At 37.3% G+C, this 18823-nt stretch overlaps 1 protein-coding gene across 1 annotated transcript in view; it reads right to left on the reverse strand.

Annotated features, from left to right (window-relative positions):
• znf385c (zinc finger protein 385C) overlaps positions 1 to 18823 on the reverse strand; it is a 123648-nt gene that overhangs the window by 88448 nt on the left and 16377 nt on the right. Inside the window, exon 2 of the mRNA XM_055052201.1 lies at positions 1131 to 1460. Within this exon, the coding sequence (XP_054908176.1) occupies positions 1131 to 1458 (328 nt within the window). The 5' untranslated portion in view covers positions 1459 to 1460. The remainder of the gene's footprint in view (positions 1 to 1130; positions 1461 to 18823) is intronic.

Below are 18823 nucleotides of genomic sequence, written 5' to 3' on the forward strand. Positions count from 1 at the left end.
CATGAAAAAACACATCTTTTTATATGCACTCTGCATCCCTTGCAGCAGTGTACCAAAACAGGGAATTTAGACCGCAACACATTGGCTTAGTGTCTGACAAAGTTCTGGAAAATTTGTTCTTAGCTTACTTGAGTAAGCTAAGTACATTCTTGCAAATCTCAACATTTGGATAAACAAACAACATCATATACAAATGCAACGCTTTTCATATCCTCCAGTGAAGTATACATTCACATGTTTAAAAGTACCACAATTTTACATCTGTAAAGTTTTTTTTTTTAACAGATTTTGTCAGTTGTTAAAGGTCCATATTGATTGTGATTTGTCAACTGATTTTCAATAAATGGAATACAAGAAATATTGATACTGTGACAATAATTAACAAATACATATAAACTATCAGCTAAGAATACATTTTATTTTTGTTACTTAAATGTTTAACTAGCATGAAATCTAAAGTAGTTCACACTAAATGAACTACTAAAAACTGAATGAAAATTTTCTAAAGGGGCAGAACAACATTTAGAAATCATGCTCTCTTTATATATTGCTAAATGTTGCTATAACAATGTGGTTGCACACGTGTTCTTTACTATTTTCTTTTGCATGATATTTCCACCTCTCAGAGTTATTGGTAACAATCATGTTCATCAGTGCTTCCACGTTTTGATACACTTTTGACATATAAGGTGGTAGATTCAATTGTTATCTTCAGCAGACCTGCAAATGACACTGTAGAGAATGAAAAATAACACCTCTCACTTTACTCTTAAAGTAAGACATTTCTAGGAGCTCTACTCCTAGAAACATCAACACATAGAGCTCCTAATTAGTTCCTCAGTTGCTGACTTTGCTTTGCTCGAATTGCATTGCAGTGTGTTTGTGGGTCTGTTTCCTCACCCCAAGGCTCTGTCTGAACACATTTTTGCAAACAGGATCCAATTTGTTTAACTTCAGTTGTATACAGTAACGGGTATGTGTGCAGGGAAGCTCGTGACTCTGCACTGTGAACACTCTGTGGGATTCTGTTAATCTGCATGGCTCTATTGTTCTAGGCAGAGCTAAAAATTGAGTTAGGCCTCATTCTGCAACTAAAGAAGTGGTCATCCAAGCAGCTCCTGGGGGCCTACCTGTGTTTCCTGGCATTTTGCCACTGCTGATTTGCTTCAGCCTCTTTTGGTGTGATTTGCCGTTGTAGTGAATCTGGGCCTGGGCGGCTGAGTTCAGCTGAATGTTGCAGACCTCACACAGTGTGTAGGTCCGCTGCTTCCGCTCTCTTTTGGTTCTGTAGAGTAGAGAGTGCCGAGTGCCCCCCTGTGATGTGTCATGTAGTTTTTCACCTTCATTCTGGATCTCACAGCAAGATTCACTATCCATCTGAATAAGCTGTTCCCTGCCAACACTGTTCCTGTCCAGGTCAGGAAACGGAAAAGGCGATGGGTTGAAAGGACGTTTCATGCCTGCAAGAGAATAAGAGGGGAGATATTAAAAGACATTAAAGACAACATAAAGCACCACAAACTTAACAATTTTCTCATTTTTTACTAACAGTTTGATGTTTTATGTCCTATACATCGAGAATTTGTATCACAGTGTTGCTGTTATACAAATTCATCATCTTAGAAAGGATACATCCAAAAGAAAAAGACGCAAAGCTTATACGAAACTATGATTCCTTTTCTTTGAATTTTATCTAAATTAATCTTTGTCTGCAAAAACATAGACATGTCTTCTCTCCATATCAATGACCATATTAGATCACCAACAAGAAAAGCACTTGTACTTAATCACAGCATCCAACAAGGCTCCACATGGGGGAGACAGAGTGCTGTAGCACCGTTTCTCTGAGGAACAGTAAAGTCACTGTTCAAAGCTTTTTCAGAAGTGATAACTTCATGCCTATTTTTTGCCTGTGCAAGCCAAACTTCAACATGAACCTATATTTACTGCAGGCACACAGTAAAATGTCTCACAATAGAGTTTGAAAAAAACAAACAAACAAAGAAAAAATACCCTGCCCTAACTCTCAAAGGAGGATAGCAGAAATGTGAAAAGATTGTACTTCAAACCTAAACATTTATATAAGAAAATTATATCACACAGCTGTAAGAGTACAAAAGCCTGGGGCAAACACGCTTAAAAAAAGTTAGCAAGATAAAATGTCTGCTGTATACTATCTGTACATAAATGAGTGAGAATGTGAGCCTACAGTAGCTTTGCAAAGGATTGAGACATCACTCTGGGGGGAAAAAAATCCTCGAAATACACCCAGCTGTGTTTTTATGTGGCTGATTTTCTTCCTCTGCTTCAAATTATTTACCTTTCCAGCCACAACTGCTCAGGCACACAAAAACAAGGCGAAGCCAAGTATTCAACCCATATATGCTGACAAGCATGTAAAAAACCCACTTTGACTCACACACATACACAACTAAACACAGACACACAGTATACGGTTCTCAAAAATACATTAGAGCAAGCCGCTCCATGAAAGCTGCAATTCACGTTGCCAATCTGGGAGCACTCAAGAGACCATCAGATGATAACTATATATATATATATATATATATATATATATATATATATATATATATATATATATATATATATATATATATATATATATATATATATATATAAAAAATAAAATAGCAATAAAAATAGCAAACTCTGTAGTCTTCACTCAGGAATCCCTTACACTCCAGCCAAGCTGCTAATCAGCATGGTTGTGAAAACAAAACCCAAAATGCAAACTCACTGTATAATATGTAGAGGAAATGATATCCCTCTATCTTCTAAGACAGCCAATAATCAAGAGAAGTTTCTACACAGAGATGGGATTCATGTTTAAAAAACAAGATGATGGAAAATCTTAGCAATTCTTGAAAACTTTGAAAAGCAAAAAAAGAAGTTTTAACACGGAGGACTGAAAGGTGACTCCTGACTATTATTATTTATTTATTTATTTATTTTATCAAATAGGTTTTTTAATCTGTTTACATCTCTGGTTTACACACCTGCTAGTATAGATGCATAAAAAACAGTTTTAAATCAAATATCTATCATAAAAAAAATTATTATTTGCAGGTGAAGGAAGAAAATAAGGAAGGAGCTCAAAAGCACAACTTAGAGAGAAAATGTTATTTTATATCTGAAAATCGATACTTCACACAGCTTCACAATGACAATTAAAAAAACAGCTTTGATTTTAAAAAAAAGATTCATTTCAGTTGCTTAAAATTATAACTAAATTGATCTTTTTCACATAGCTGAATGAAGCCAAGGCATAGATTCAAACTAGAGGACTCTTCATCATCTTCCTCATCTCTTACGATCATCAGGCTCATCATTCCTTCATAAAGCCTGGCGATTTCTACACAACCCCAAAATGACGTCACGATCTTTACAGGTCAAAATGAAGCCTGGGCATGAACTCAAACTGGAAGACTCTTCCTCTCCCCTGTCCAGCCAATTACCTCGTCATGCTCCTCCTTCGTAAACTTTTTAATAGCTACTTTCACTCTGTGTGAGTCTTTCCAGGTTGAAATACATTTATGTCAAGATGTAGCAAATTTTACATCTGACTTTTTAGCATTGGAGCCTTGAAATGTGTAATCATTTGTATCTACGTCCTCCTGGTGTTCTCCAGGCCTCTTATTTAATAAAATGTTTTGTCAATGTTTTCATAGTACGAGAAAAGAATCTTCTAAAACAATTGTTTCTTTCTCTGGTGCTTCTTCAATTCACTTTCAAAATATGACACAGCTACATTGTCAAGCTGTGGTTTTTCTACACTTTGCTCTGCGCTTGTTTGCTAAGGTGGATCCCTGAGTATTATTTTTTTTAGTTTCACCTTAGGTGGACATGTAGCTGAATACATCTGATGGATTATTAAAATAGTAAATACTCTACAGTGATCTGTCCATGCATGCAGAATGACACTAAAATAGAACTAAAATCAGAAAAGAATTCAGTTTTATAGTTTGAATCCAGTTCTAATCCATTTGTGAATAAAAAAAATGCATTCAGTTATTAATGTAATGCAAAAAAAAAGCAAATTTAATGTAACTAGTTTTTACAATGATTGTAAAATTTTGAGTGGATTCTTATTCAAAATCAATTTTTCTCTGAGGTTTTGACTGAGTGCTTTACACTATTTTTTACATCTTTATCTAGTGAAGCTGAATCATAGCCCTTAGGGTCAGGACCCTTTGACTGATGAGAAACAGGGTCCAACTACTTTCATGTACATGGAGCTTTGAATCCACCTGTTGGACAGAGGCTCACTAGGACCAAAAGGAGTCCACATCTTTCATCTGTGAATGTGTTTGCACTCTACGGCTTACAGATAGCCGTCCTCTAGCTCAATGTAGAAGCTGTGTGAGACTGAAGCAGTGCAGCATCCACACACAGAGTTCTCTGGGCTGAGACAGAGTAGGAGACTGTCAAAGGGATACCCTGTGGGAAGAGGGGCGAGGGTGTTGTCTTCACTTTCAGATACACCTGCACACTGTAACACCTCCTCCCTTAATATATGGGAGCCATCAATCAAAAGACAAGAGAAAGACCAGAGAGCACCACCCGGCTTAGCAGCTCACCAATAAAACCTCTATTTATCATGTTTTGTCTATTGCACACACATGAAATACTGTATCACTTCTGCAGCTCAGAGCAGTTCAAACCACAGGCCCACCTGTGAGTTCAACCCCCCACCCATCCACTGTGGCTACTGTGGGCACCGGGGCGTTGGTTCCTCCTGAGTAGGATACAGACTGGCCTGCAGATGTATCAATGTTAACATGGCAGGCCTGTTAGCAGTTTCAAAATCAAACTGATGAGAAGAGACCACCTATGAGTGAAAGTCATGCAGGTCACACATCGTGTAGAATGAGCTGCCAGCGGACACAACTGCATGAATTACAAGTAAAATCGCAAACATGGGATGCCCTTCAACGCTGTAAACAATCAGCAAGCGATTCAGCAAACGTGAAGAACTACAAACAAAACTGAACAATTAAAAGCTCAGCTGAGTATCATTCACTGATTAGTGCACAATGACTGAAATTATGACTTACCCCACGAGTATAAAGAAACAGTAAAAGCCACATTCCTCATATCCTGTCTAAAAATCCAGCCTTGACATTTCCTCATTGTTAAGTATTCTTCAATTGCCAGAAGAACAGTACTTTTTCATCAGTAATGACAGTTAATGGACTGATTCCTAGTAAATAACGTTAATTATTCTAACAATATCCTTGTAGGTGGGATTTGCTTTCCTTTTGATACTGATAAAGATCAATAAAGTCCTGAAAATCCACAATAACCCAGAGAATCAGGTTGGAAAAGAGAAGAGAGGCAGAAACAGTCAGACTGAGGGAGGAACAAAGGCAGATGTATAATTGGCATTATCAAAGTGTTATTACTGTCACACAAATGAATTGTCATCACTGCAACTACAGCTTGAACTTGAAACTCTACGTGTTTGTGTCCAGGGCATCCCAGCAGACTGTGAAATGTCCAAACTAAGATCCTCCAATTAGTGTAATTACAAAAGAATTGGTGGGATGTTCACTGAAAAGGAAACATCAGCAATAGTGAAAATAGTTGGCAAGTTAGACACGAGTGTTTGCAGTTCCTATCACCCCAGGCTGAGCTTGGGAGTAAATAAAGAACGGAGGATGAATTGATGTATTTTCTCTAATCTTTGTTTGTTGTACTTCTTTGGCAGTGCACAGAGAGTCCATCTGTTTTAGGTATCTTCGGGTGTCTGTTTAGTGAGAGAGAAAAAGTGAGGGAGCAAATCCATTGGAGCAGTTTACTTTTACACAGGTTCATTATCATCGTCATCATCATCATCATCATCATCAGGACACAATCATCATCATTGTGTCCTTGCTTAAAATATGGTTGCAGTGGGTATACTCAATCTCATACTGCATGAAAACTAAATTGTTAGAAAAGCTGAGTATGTGGCTTCCTGCAAAGAAGAAAAAGATGAATGTATTATCTTAAGTTAGTGCTTAAAATAGTACAGTTCACTCAGTTTCAAGCAGTTTTAAGGCACTGAACATGTTCCTGTGGAGAATTTCATCCATTCGTCTTCTATAACTGCTGGTCCTTGTAGAGCGGCATGGGATCTTGTGCCTATCTCCAGTAATCACAGAGCAAGAGGCAGGGTACACCCTGGACAGTTTATCAGTCTTTCACAGGGCAACACAGAGACAAACAACTATGCACACTCACTCATTTCTGCAGTCATGTTTTTAGGCTGTAGAAGGTAATCAGAGTACCCAGAGAGAACCCAACCATGCATGGGGAGAACATTAAAACTCCAACAGAAAGCCACAGGGCTACAATTCAAATCCAACACCTGCATCGAGACAAAAGTAAATTTTTTTGGCAGTTGTGAAGTGTCACAGTATTTTAGGACATTTAAAAACATTCTTAGGTGGTTCTTTACAATTCCTATGTAAACACAGTAAAGTAACCCAACTGATGACAACAAGAGCAAACAAACTGCATTGAGACCAAGGAACCCATTACACAAGTCATTGCAAATGTTGAGGAGAGGTTTAAAGCAGGGTTTGGGCGTAGAACATAATCTCAACTTTTGAACATCTCGTGGAGCTCTGTCGTGTTTATCGTCTAAAAAATGACAAGAATAGGGCACAAAGATGGAGATGCAGTTTGAAAGAGTTTGAATGCTGAAGTTCTGTTTTGTCTAAAATCATTAAACAGCATTACTACTTGTTAGTGTCCATAATAAAGTCAATCTTTTATCTGGCCCTGCAAAACGCTGATACGTGTAATACCGGAGTCACTACTGCTTGCAGTGGTTTAGTAGTTCTTTATGAGAGAAGCCGCATCATTTACAAAGAGCCAATGGTGATTTGTATGTTAAGTTTCTAAGGGATCTTGCTCAGCCAATCCATCCAAATTCGATCTGGGTTGAACAAAATCATTGACCCAGGAGACATGATGCCCAGTGCTGCTGTCAGGAAGCAGCTGAGGCATTCTTGTTCAGCTCAAGTGAATATTTGTTTCTCCTCTCTCACAGTAATACATTAAGCAGAAAGAGACAAACAGGGAAGGTTTCAATTCAGTTTAAGAAACAAAGCAGGAGAATAATTAGGATCGATTTGATGGGCTTGACTCTCCACTTCATTAGAGGTTAACTGACCAACACCTGGCTCCATCATTCTCTCTCCATCTTTCACTGTTTAAAAGCCGTCTTTGCACAGAAACACAAAGCTAACAATTATTCCTCCTTTTTGCTCTCGCCTTTTTTTGTTCTCTGATGAATATGTTCCCACTTCTTCGACACGCAGCCCCCAGGGAGCAGCAATTAATGTCTGCCGAATCGTCTGAAACTGCGTGAGAGATGGAAATGCATGCAAATGTGTGGTTGCTGCATGTGCATGGAGGCCTGTGGCGAGAAAATGTCATGTATGCATTTACATGTTCTTGTATGAATTCCCAACAACACAGCTGAGAACTGCACACTTAAATGAAACTTGACGGCCAATACACATTGCAACCTCTCTGGTGCTGTGATCAGTTCTGCAAAGTATAGATGCACTGTTACTCTAAGCATAAATTGTGTGAGCTGTAAAACAAACAAACAAAAAAAAACAGACTGCATATGGGGGGAAGCACTTGCATTTCTTTGATAGTTTAACAAGTACTTCAAATTTGTAATTTGTAATCTGGAGAAATATGTTTGCAACTGTAAATATTATTAGGCATCGAAGGGAAATAAAAACATCTGCTTAGGCAGCTAATGATTGTCCTCACACTTTTTTATATTTCAAAATAGACATAAAGTAGCACAATATATTTAACAGTAATGTCTTTAAGAGCCTGACCAATAAATATTTTTTACTAAAAGCACATTTGTCACTGCTGATCCTCTCTCCCTGTCTCTCTCTCTCTCTCTCTCTCTGTCTCTTTCTCTCTCATGAATACTCTGATTATTATTTAATGTAATATGACATATTTTTATTTTGGTTTCAGAGTCATACACCCAGTCAAATCCAGTGAGAAAAACTGGTTATGCAATTTTAAAATGACAGAAAACCAGTGCGCTGAGTAAGTCAGCTACAACCGGTGTGGCCCTTCATATTTCTAACCACAAAGAAAACAGAGAGGTCCAGTTTAGCTCTACTACTCAAACATCTGTCTGCCTCAACCAAGCTAAAGTTAGCCAAAGCAGGAAAACAGACCCATATATTCCTTGTTCACATTTTTAACCACAGCTCAACTGGGGAACTGCCCAAAAGGAGGAATCACAGACACTGTGAAATGTTCCATAAAACACCAGATATACTTAGACACGAAGAAACCTCAAAGCTCAACCACACACAGTTCAAACAGCGGCTCAGATAAAAACACACAAATGAAGAAACAGATCTTCATTTTCCTGAATGAAAGGATGTCTAGCACTCAGCCAGGAGCAAAAGTGTGTTTATTTTACAACCAGCATTGGCCAGAACATTAGACCTAACACAATCTCTAACAGCTAAATAACACAGTCTAGTGAATGTTATGAGGTAGAGTTAAAAGAAAAAAACTGCAGTGCTTGGAGGGTGAGCCAATGAAAAATGTCTTAACCCTAAAAACATTTCTTAATAACAGGTCTTTACATTATTCACAGCACATGTTTTATATTTTGTTATATAAAAACAAACTTCACTGTAATTTGTTGAGATTTCATAATAGCTCGGTGAAATATATTGAAGTTTGTCATTGCAAGATGTGAAATGTGAACATATTCAATGAATACAAATACGTTTGCAAGGCATTTTGTAAGACGTCTGCTGGCATTGCTTTAAACTTTAACATAAAAAGCATAATTATAAAGAACTATGTCAGCAGTGTTTGATTAAAATTTCCAATACCCAGATTCAGAAATAACATAAAAAACAATTTGCCATTCCCTGGTTTGAACTTGAATGTCTAAGAAAATCAGTCAGAATTATTAGTAGTGATAAGTTTTGACTTAATTTTTTATGCTCTTTTATTGTAGCTGAGTCATAAAAAAAACCTTACAAACAATCCCAAGAATATTCCCTGAACATATTTTTTAAATTCCTTTTAAAATAAATAAGCACAGACATTTTTATAGCATGCAAGCAGCCATGCCAGTATTAACTGCTGATGCTGATGTGTGCTCTGGAGAACAAGATTAAGTCAGTCTGGACAAAGATTTTTCCATCAGGTTATTTAAAATGTTCTCCTCAAGATAAGAAACTTTAATCCTGTAAGCTTGTGTAGATGAGAAATCAGGCCAGGTCACAGAAAGCATTCATGACACAGAAACAAATAAGAGGCAAATCATGCCTAAAAGGCATAATAGTTAAATGTGAGATGAAACAGGTTACCTTATAGGACAGATGAGGAGGTTGGCATTCAGAAAATGGTGCATGTTTTGCTTATTTTCTGATGTGATATGATTAAATGTTGAATGTGGTTTCTATGAAACTTCATGCGCCTGTGCATAAAAACAAACACATATGATCTTTCATCCAAGTAAACATGTTATCCCACCAAGATGTTTTTCAAGTGGGAAGATAATTGTAAGTCCTTAAAGAAAAAGAGTATGGTGAATCAGCAGGAGTTGGAGTACAGGAATAGCTGCTGGTCTGTTTGGCCTTTGGGAAGTGTAACAGACATTCTCTCATACTGCTTCTCATAATGTAAAACACAGAAACTTGTGTGCTTTTGATGACACACACGTAAGACAAGGGTGACCTAAATGGGTTCAGACTCCACAGATTTCAGCAAAAGAATAAGACAGTTAGAGCCCCGCTGGCATGACATTAAAACAATCATGTTGGTCTTTTCAGCAACACATCACCACACATGTTGGAAGTCGCTTTGAATCTGTCCTTGCTGATCCAGTTGCTGTCAATGTGATGATTCAATAGATATGCTGGGGGACATTCTCAGTGTGTGGACTTCAGAGGTTGGAACGTTGTTTCTTTACACTAAAAAAAATGCTATAAATATCAACATATAGTTTGTTTCAGAGGAATGTCTCCGAAATCAACCCATTTGTCCATTTTCTGCATTTGCTTAATAAATGCACAGTCCTGAGAGGGAACGAAAAGCAGAGTACACTTGACACAGGACACTACTTCAACACCAAAACAGAGACATGACAGATGGAAAGTTATATTCATCTATTAACGTAACTATGTTGGGAAAAATAGAGTACACTCTAAAAGCTGTGGGGTGAAAACCAACCAAATTTAGGGCATGGTGCCCTAAATATTGTTCCCAGCCCGGGGTCAAATATAGACCGAAGGGCTGATGTACCACAAGTTTGGATTATACATTTGATTCAAGACATCGAGTTCATTTTCTCTACCCAAAACGTAAATTAAAGTGATCAATGTCTGACAACTAGACCACACAAGAGTGAAGAAAAATAATAACAATAACTCAAACCCTGAATTTTGAACGCTAAATATTTTACAAAAATTTTGTCTCCTGACTTTTTGTACCCATGGAAAGTTTAGCAGGTCACAGCTAAGGCAGGGGACACCCTGAACTAGTTGCATAACAGGGCGACAAAAGATACACAGGACAAACAACCATCCACTAAGACCAACAGCCGGTGAGAAAATTTCTGCACTTTGCCTACATTTTTTTTCTGTTGTCACATAGTGACAGGTGCATCTGGCGAGTCCCTGCAATAAGAACAGAATTTGGATTAATCTATCATTGAAAATGCTTTTAGTATACAGCCAGTACAATAAAAAAAATGTTAAAGCAGATTTGTGAGCACCATTGTCTGCTTTTAAGGAAACTGACAGCTCCCTCTGCTTTAAAGAAGTTTGGAGAAAAACAGCCTTTGATATTTTATACTGTTAAATGGCTTAAGTTAAAAAAAAAAAAAACAATAAGCAGTATGGATCAGAAAATCACTGACAGCTGATGAGGCAGAGGGAATCAAACAGTCTAATTAGAACTGTTTGAAGCATTATGTCATCAATGACATTCTGTATTGTCAAATATATAAGCATTCATGCAACATTTTACATTGCTGCTAGGACTGAGCTCTAGAGAAAGACTAAAAAACAGGTATATCAATAAAGGGAGATGAAGAGATTGCTGAAATGTTGTGTCAGAGCAGGTTTAGTTCAGTTGTATGTCTGGATGTGTGTTGTTGTATCTAAGAGTGAGTATCCAGATGCATTATCCGCAGATCAGTGATGGTGTTGATGCTGGCATGCAAGCTGTCCTTGCCAATAAGCTGCCCCTGCATCTATCAGTGCCTGCAGCACTCCTAGTGCCAGCTCCGATTAGAGGAAGGATTACCTACCTAGAACTGAACGTGCTCATTATTTATGTTGCCATGCTACGCAAGGGGACACACAGTGAAAGAATGGAGATTATTTGGTTTGATACAAACAACAATGTCAAAAGGTTTCTGGCACTTTTGATGTTTAGATTTCTTCCTCACAAAACCACCAGGAAGAAATCTGATGAGCGCAAAATAGCCCTGAAAGCACAATAATAAACAAAATCACAGAGAATAAGTCATAAAATGCTATAATTTGGAGAAAGAGGAATTTGCCATAAGACATCTTGCTGCAAAACATCCTCCATCTTATTATTACTGAGTCAGGGATTTCCATAAAGCAACAATAATGAAACTTGCGAACTCAGAAGGAAAACATCTCAATGATTTGCTCAATGATTAGGAACATTTTTCAGATTACTGAACCTTATGTGATTTTTAATACATAAAACAATACATTATATTAATATACACAAACAATCAATATGAAAATTCAACTACTAACGCATCAAAATTCTGACTAAATTAACGTTACCTCCATTTCCAGTTTATTTCTTTACATTTTTACGGAAGTAGAGTAAATCCTGTGTTGTCAGATTAAGATTTAGAACTGAAATAACAGAAGATCTATTTCTGAGTGATTTAATCAAGTAAAAAATAAACAAACAGAAACAAAGACTTATTATCACATCTACTGTACTGATTCAGTTTAGATGAGAACAATGTCTAAATAAAAAAAATAAAATAAAATATTATAGCTGCCATCGTCAAACCTAACTGGGGGAAGACGTCTGGCCAAAACGCCTGACATAACACAGAAAAAGCTACTTTGAGAAGTGACAGTAATTCCAGGAAACAACTCAATAAAAAAAGTTTTGTGCAACTTTTCAACTACTGTACATGAACATTTATTCAAAAGCACTACAATTTGTGCCAGACGTGTCTGAAGCTGCAAATGTGACCTTGCTCACTTGCTACATAAGTATAAGTGAAATTATAATCAGGAGCATGTGAAGAAGTTTTCAAGACTTTTCTCATGCTGTGTCACTCTTGCTCTTACCACAAAATCAGAGCAATCTGAGAGAGGCTTTTCCACCCTGTGCCGGCAGAGACTGCAAAAGCAGAGGCAAAGTGTGAGAGCAGCAGGAGGGGTGCTGATGAGAGGCGAATGGTAACAGACACTTCTGTAACGTGAACAATATGCATGCCATGCCTTTGATGGGAATGTGCTTATGGCTTTCTTAACCCTCAGGCACCTGAAGCATGCCTTGCAGACGTATTCAGCGATGGGACGCCTGTCAGTATAACATCGACAGATGAGGCTAACTGAGCACGCATGGCGAAACATGGAAATGAACAGACACATCCAAGACCATAAATCATCTCTCTGTTACCTCTCTGTGGTATCTGGGTCACATGCAATCTTTTAGAGCAAAGAAACGTGGTGAGGAGACACTGTGGTAGCAATTTGATTGATGGAGTGCAATTACAGCAGTACACAAGGAGTGTTGCGTGAACACACATACACACATATTTTTCAAGTCCACATGGTGATCCCTACAGAAAACCACAATGGCAAAGTTGTTATTAAAGAGAGGAAAAGGTTTAACCCATAAACTCTGTGGGGGGAAAAAAGGACATTAAACATTCGTCCAGAATGAGATCCACCTCATGAGCATTACACTTGGCACAACAAGCACAATCAAGACAAACTGGGACCTGTACAGTGTGTGTCTTCAAGTATGTGGCTACTTACATATTTGATGTGAGAAGGTCAATGGAGACTGCTAAGTTTGAAGTTTGAATAGACTCATAAGGAAAAACTTTGCAGCAGGTGGTCACATGATGTGGTGCTAAAAGTACCAGATGTTTTCTACATGCTGATATGAAGTGACACACACTCTTACCCCTTCTGCCATACATTTTATGACACATCTTTCTCATTTCTGTCAGTTGAAAGACCCCAAGGAACCTTTTAACACAGTTAAACTAGGCTAATTAGGAAGCAGATAATTTAAGCTCTGGGAAAGTGTGTGTGGATGTGAGAGAAGGCACAATTGTCTGATGGAGTGTTATGTGCAATTATATGTACGTCTTGTCAATTGCTCTCACAGGAAGTTTAGTGAATCAATCAGGTTAACACACATAATTAAAGGGCTATTAATGACAAAATTCTCTGCTGCCACCCTCTAAACAGCCAAAACAGCTGAAGTGACTCTATGAGGAAAATAATTATATCACCATATCAATTATTCATTCTGTGGCAATAAACAGAATTGGCATGCGCTTTATGACTGCACAGACACGCCAAGCTAATATAGCCTATCTGTTTCTATCTGTATTTTGGGATAAGACCTGGGATTAAGGGGCCTCTCCATCACTGCCTTGAAGGTAGCGACAGATACAACTGATGTTCATTAATCACTTGCGAAATCACACTGGAGAAATAAAAATGCTGACAGCTATGGGACTTTGAAAACGTCCAATAACTTATGGGACCTTACTGATTTATTTTATTTTGGCTTGTTTTTGTCACACATTTCTGATCATCTAACAAATTTTAATTGCGGATTTAATTTATTAAGGGACAAGGGCAAACAGACCAACTTGAGCCCAGGTGAAACAATAATTGACACTAATGTCAAATTGTGATTCCCAAAGAGGATTGCACACCAAACGAACAACAAATTATGAATTTTGCTCACTGTCAGAAAATCCTGAGGAAGACTGCCTAACCATCAACCTGTAACATTAACCAGTGCATTTTGGTTAGAAGTCAACTACCATAAAACATTTGCGATAGTTGAATTAAATCAATCATGCAAAGAAGAGTGGGTCAAAGTTTCTCAACACTAGCATTAAAATCCATTACCAATTATTCACGACAAAGATATTAGGTTTAGCAACCAATTACTTTTTTGTATTCAGGACCATGTCTGACTATTACATTAAAGCTCATTATAATGCAAATCCTTCCAAAGAAATACCTTTTTTTTATTATTTAAAACTTGTCTCTTGGCACCGGATATAATTGGTTTATGTCAAATTAAAACTTTTATTTGATGTAAATCACAGTTGAGGGTTGACTAGAGTGAATTAAAACACAAATCATTCCAAAACTCAATATAGACTTATACTTAAAATAATGCATAATAATCCATACTCTATGACATGGCAATAATATTATGGTGTGAAACATTTAAATTAAGAACTAATAATGTTACTAACTTATGTTTTACCTGTGGAAGTGCAACACCACAAAAAATTAGCAATCGGTTTCAATGCAATAAACATTTATAATCAATTTGGCTGGAAACAAGCAATTAAACACATCAATGGGTCAATATGACACTGACCCATTGATGTCTTCAGTGCAGAGCTGTTAGACCAGATCAGCTTCTGTACAGTCTGCGCTCTTAGAATAGTGTGATGGCTTAGTGGTGGTGACAAATGAGAATGTCAGTGGTTGCTGCAACAGTACTATACATAGATACTACAGGATAGAAAGCTTTACTTTACAGTCACTCTGAAACATGTCTCTGGCTCACTGCTCCTTCCTGAAACGATGATGTTTCAATCACCTTAAATAATAATTAACTCGAACAAGCTGTTTTCAAAGAGTTTGATCTTTCAGTTTGACAGTGTCCAAATACTGCATATTTGGATAATGTAGTAAAATAACTGCAGGTTCTTCCATAGAAAATTGGTATGTTAAGTAAATTACTTTAACATACCCTTGAAGTCTGAACTCAATCTTGACCTGAGACAAAAAATAAATTAATTAATTAAACCCTCAAGGACAATACTTCTCAGGCCACATTATTTGGAAAAGCCAAGGATTGTTCAGGTCATGCTCAGTACAGAGAGAGCTTAAAACCCAAATAAGTCTGGAGCTGTCCATCTTTGTTCTAATTAGGGATGAGATTAGTTAGTCATGATGCCCACTTCAGCCATCCCACAAGTATCCTGTCAAGAGAAATCTGACAACATCTTATCAACCAGTATATGGGCTGATCATTTTGTTGACTTTTTAATAGCTGTCAAAAATCAAGTCTTTCAGCCCTCCAGCTGTTAAAAAAATCAGTATGAGTGAGACAACATCCTCTACCCGTTGCTAATCCTGATTAAGGAATCAACTTGATGATTTCAAAGAGCTCCTCATTAATTTTGCCAGCAAAGATGTTTGGATAGAGAAGTTACATTTATCATAATAACAGAAAATTCAATCACAGATATCTGAAAATATTATCTAAACAAACAGCAATAAACTTCATATTGTACGGCCCAAATTATGAGGTAAAAAAATCCAGTCACAGGGAGAAAAAATACATTTGAGGGCTACACACAGGCAGCATCTAAATATACCCCCTAATATATTCTATGGAGTAGTACGCACTGGCAGCTTATGGTTGTCGGCTCACGTGCGAAACCACAGCATCCAGTGATCCTTTTTGAATCTGTTCCATTCAGGAACATCAAAACTCCTGAATACACAAATGCCACTGCCTTCTGGCTGAATCTTGCTTGCGGTTGGTTCATTTATTCTGTGGTTGTTTTGTAGTGCTGTTCCTGGTTTAAATGAATAAAAAAAAGCTTACTTTTGAAAAGATACAAATGACCAACAATTTTGTTATTATAGGAACAATTGCAAAAAAGGTATTTACTGCCAATCAATTTCTCAATAGATTGGCCTTTCTGGTGAGAAATCAAGACGCTTACTGTATGATCACTTTTTTCAGTAACTAGGGTCCTATTGGATTTCATTTCCAAACCAGTAATCAGATTAAAGTTACTGATCCAAGTCGCTGTGTGTTTCTGTTCGCTAGAAGATATTCACTATCTTCTTGTGTCGTTATGAGCGGCATTGTAGGCATGACAAGTCAAGTTCCAACATGAAGCCAACTCACATGCAATACATACCAAGCAGCAAGCAACACAAATGTAAACAACAAACTTGAATCAATGAATGGCTCATTAAAAGGAATCTGCAGAGCTAAATGACGGAATGACGTAAGCCAACCATTTATGTTAGGTGTGTTGGAGCAAGGATGCATCTAAAAGTTGCAGGGTGGAAGCTCTTGAGGACTGAATATGAGCAAAAGGCAAGAATCCATAAAAAGATTCTTGTGTCACATTGTAAGGTTTAGCTTATTTTTTGCATACCAGTAATTTTCAATGTATTTAAAGTAGTTTTGTGTTGTATATGAAGTACTCATATCAAGCAATCTGCATGTTGTTTGATGTAACTGCAGGTTTAATAACAAATGAAAACAAAAGATCAATTATTGGTTAAAATCACAGCAAATATACTTAATTTTTGCTATGATTACACAATAGTTGCTGAATGTCATTTGAAATTGTATTGTTCAGAAAGCACACAAGTAGGAAATTTTCCAAAAATAATTTACAAAATAGCTTTAGCCAATCGTAAAGTTTTTAAAGCTGGTCTCGGTTTTACATAACTCCTCAGGTTACTCCATAATGCTGGTCATTGCTGTAATGACTCTTTAATGACTGAAACACTTGAGTAACTGTTATTTATTTATTTGTTGCTTTTTGAATTTACAGAGTAGAGTTTGCAGTGATTCTTCATTACAGAAAAACAAAGTGTGATATTTTTTTAACATTTAACATTCTTCTAAAGTGTGAACAACACATATGTTGCCCATATGCTCATTTTGCTCACAGCAATTATCATTTTGTCTACATTTGGGAGAGACTTTCAGCTTGAGCTCATTCACAGCCATTATAGGATTATCTATTTTAAGTACAATTTATTCACATCCATCATTACATCAACCAGGTCAGAGAAAAAAAGAAATGCTGGATTACTGATGCAAAACAAGCACAATAATTATGATGGTTGATGCTGTCAAGGTAATCACTGAAAATGTCATGGTAGATAAAAAGGCAGAGAAATAAAAGGTTCTCTTTACATCCAAATGAAAGTGAAAAGATTTACGCATGTTCGCCATAACTACCCAGCTCACAAATGATCTGTCCATTGACAAGAACCACACATTAATTCTTCTACCTATTACGCCATTATCACCCCATTACTCACAAACTCATTCAGTTACACTCGCCCATTGGGAGAAAGCAATGGCGTGGCCATTACAACCTATTTTGCACCACAAATGATAACAGGAGCAGAGGTTGTTGAGTGGGAGAGGAGAAATGAAACCACTTTTCCAAAACCAAATGGACCACCTCTTCGAAACACGAGGGACTTTGATTGTTCCATTCCATCAAAGAAAGAAAAGAAAATATGGAGGAAAGAAGAATATAATGGGTGAAAAAACATGCCTGCTTCATGCTCCTAGATGGGATAGCAATGAGATGCCATCATGCAGCAAGTGGAGTTGGAGTGGTCCAGGACTGATGAGTTGCTCTGATTGGCTGCAGCAGATGGTGAACACATATGCACACAAGAGGATGAGGAGGGCTAATGATGCGTGAAAGAGAATTGCCCCCTCTCCTCCACAAAGGACACTCCACTCGTCACATGGACGATGCTTATTCGTTTGACTTATGAGTCGATTGTAGGGTCATTTGAGCTTTTCTGTGTATGTTTCTACATGTGTGTAGAAGTCTTTGTTTAAAAAAAAAAGAAAAACTGAATTCATTATGCTAATAGTAAATTTTAGTTGTAAATATGTAGCTTTCATTCTTGTTTACTAATGGCACGGGGTGGAGGATGTGTCATTAAAACATCACCATATCTGTTCAGAGGTCAGTTTTGTGAAGCCTTATCAAGTCAAAATGTGATTTCATTTATTTCAGCAGCGTTGGTATCCAGGAGTATCAACACTGGTAGAAAAGAGCCGTGGTACGCAAAAAGAGGTAACAAGGATAATTTCACTGTTAATTTTGGCATTATGGCTAACAATTTAGTCACAAAGTTTCTTTTTATAGTTAGAGTCAATATTAGATCTTCTTTCTAAGTGAGCTTGTTTGTTTTTTGCAAACTTACAGCGATGGTACCCATTCCCTTCAAAACCTTTTGGTCAGAATTTTGTTTTATCTCTACACATATTAGACATGTTAACATAAATTAAATTATTCCTAAACATAAAGTTCATATTTGTGAATATTGTGCAAAAACTAACAGGTACAAGGTTCTGAGCTGATGAGCAGGTCTTGAGATGTTTTGCAGGCAGAAAAATGTATTTAAACACATTGTGAGTGCTAGACTGCAAATATGTTACCATTTCCCTCATCCTCAATAGGTATTTGAGTCCTCACAGGGTAGATCATTTACCATCTGTTAATTATGAGCATAACTTAACCTCGACCACCTGGTATGGACGCCATTGGCGGCAAGGAAAAAAGGGTCAGAGGATAGCTGTGTAGGAAATGTGCTAAGAAGGGATGTAAAAAGTGAAAGCCAGGAAAAGGGTGAACACTTAAAGTCAGAGCCTTTTAATGCCTGTGATGAGTATGGGGGCAAAATGTCCTTAAGATACTGATCTATTGCTTTTCTCATCCAGCACATCTTTGGCTCAGAGGGGTGAGATG

The sequence above is a fragment of the Poeciliopsis prolifica genome, unplaced genomic scaffold (genome assembly GCF_027474105.1).
Source record: "Poeciliopsis prolifica strain line A6 unplaced genomic scaffold, Auburn_PproV2 SCAFFOLD034, whole genome shotgun sequence".
NCBI classification, from domain to species: domain Eukaryota; kingdom Metazoa; phylum Chordata; class Actinopteri; order Cyprinodontiformes; family Poeciliidae; genus Poeciliopsis; species Poeciliopsis prolifica.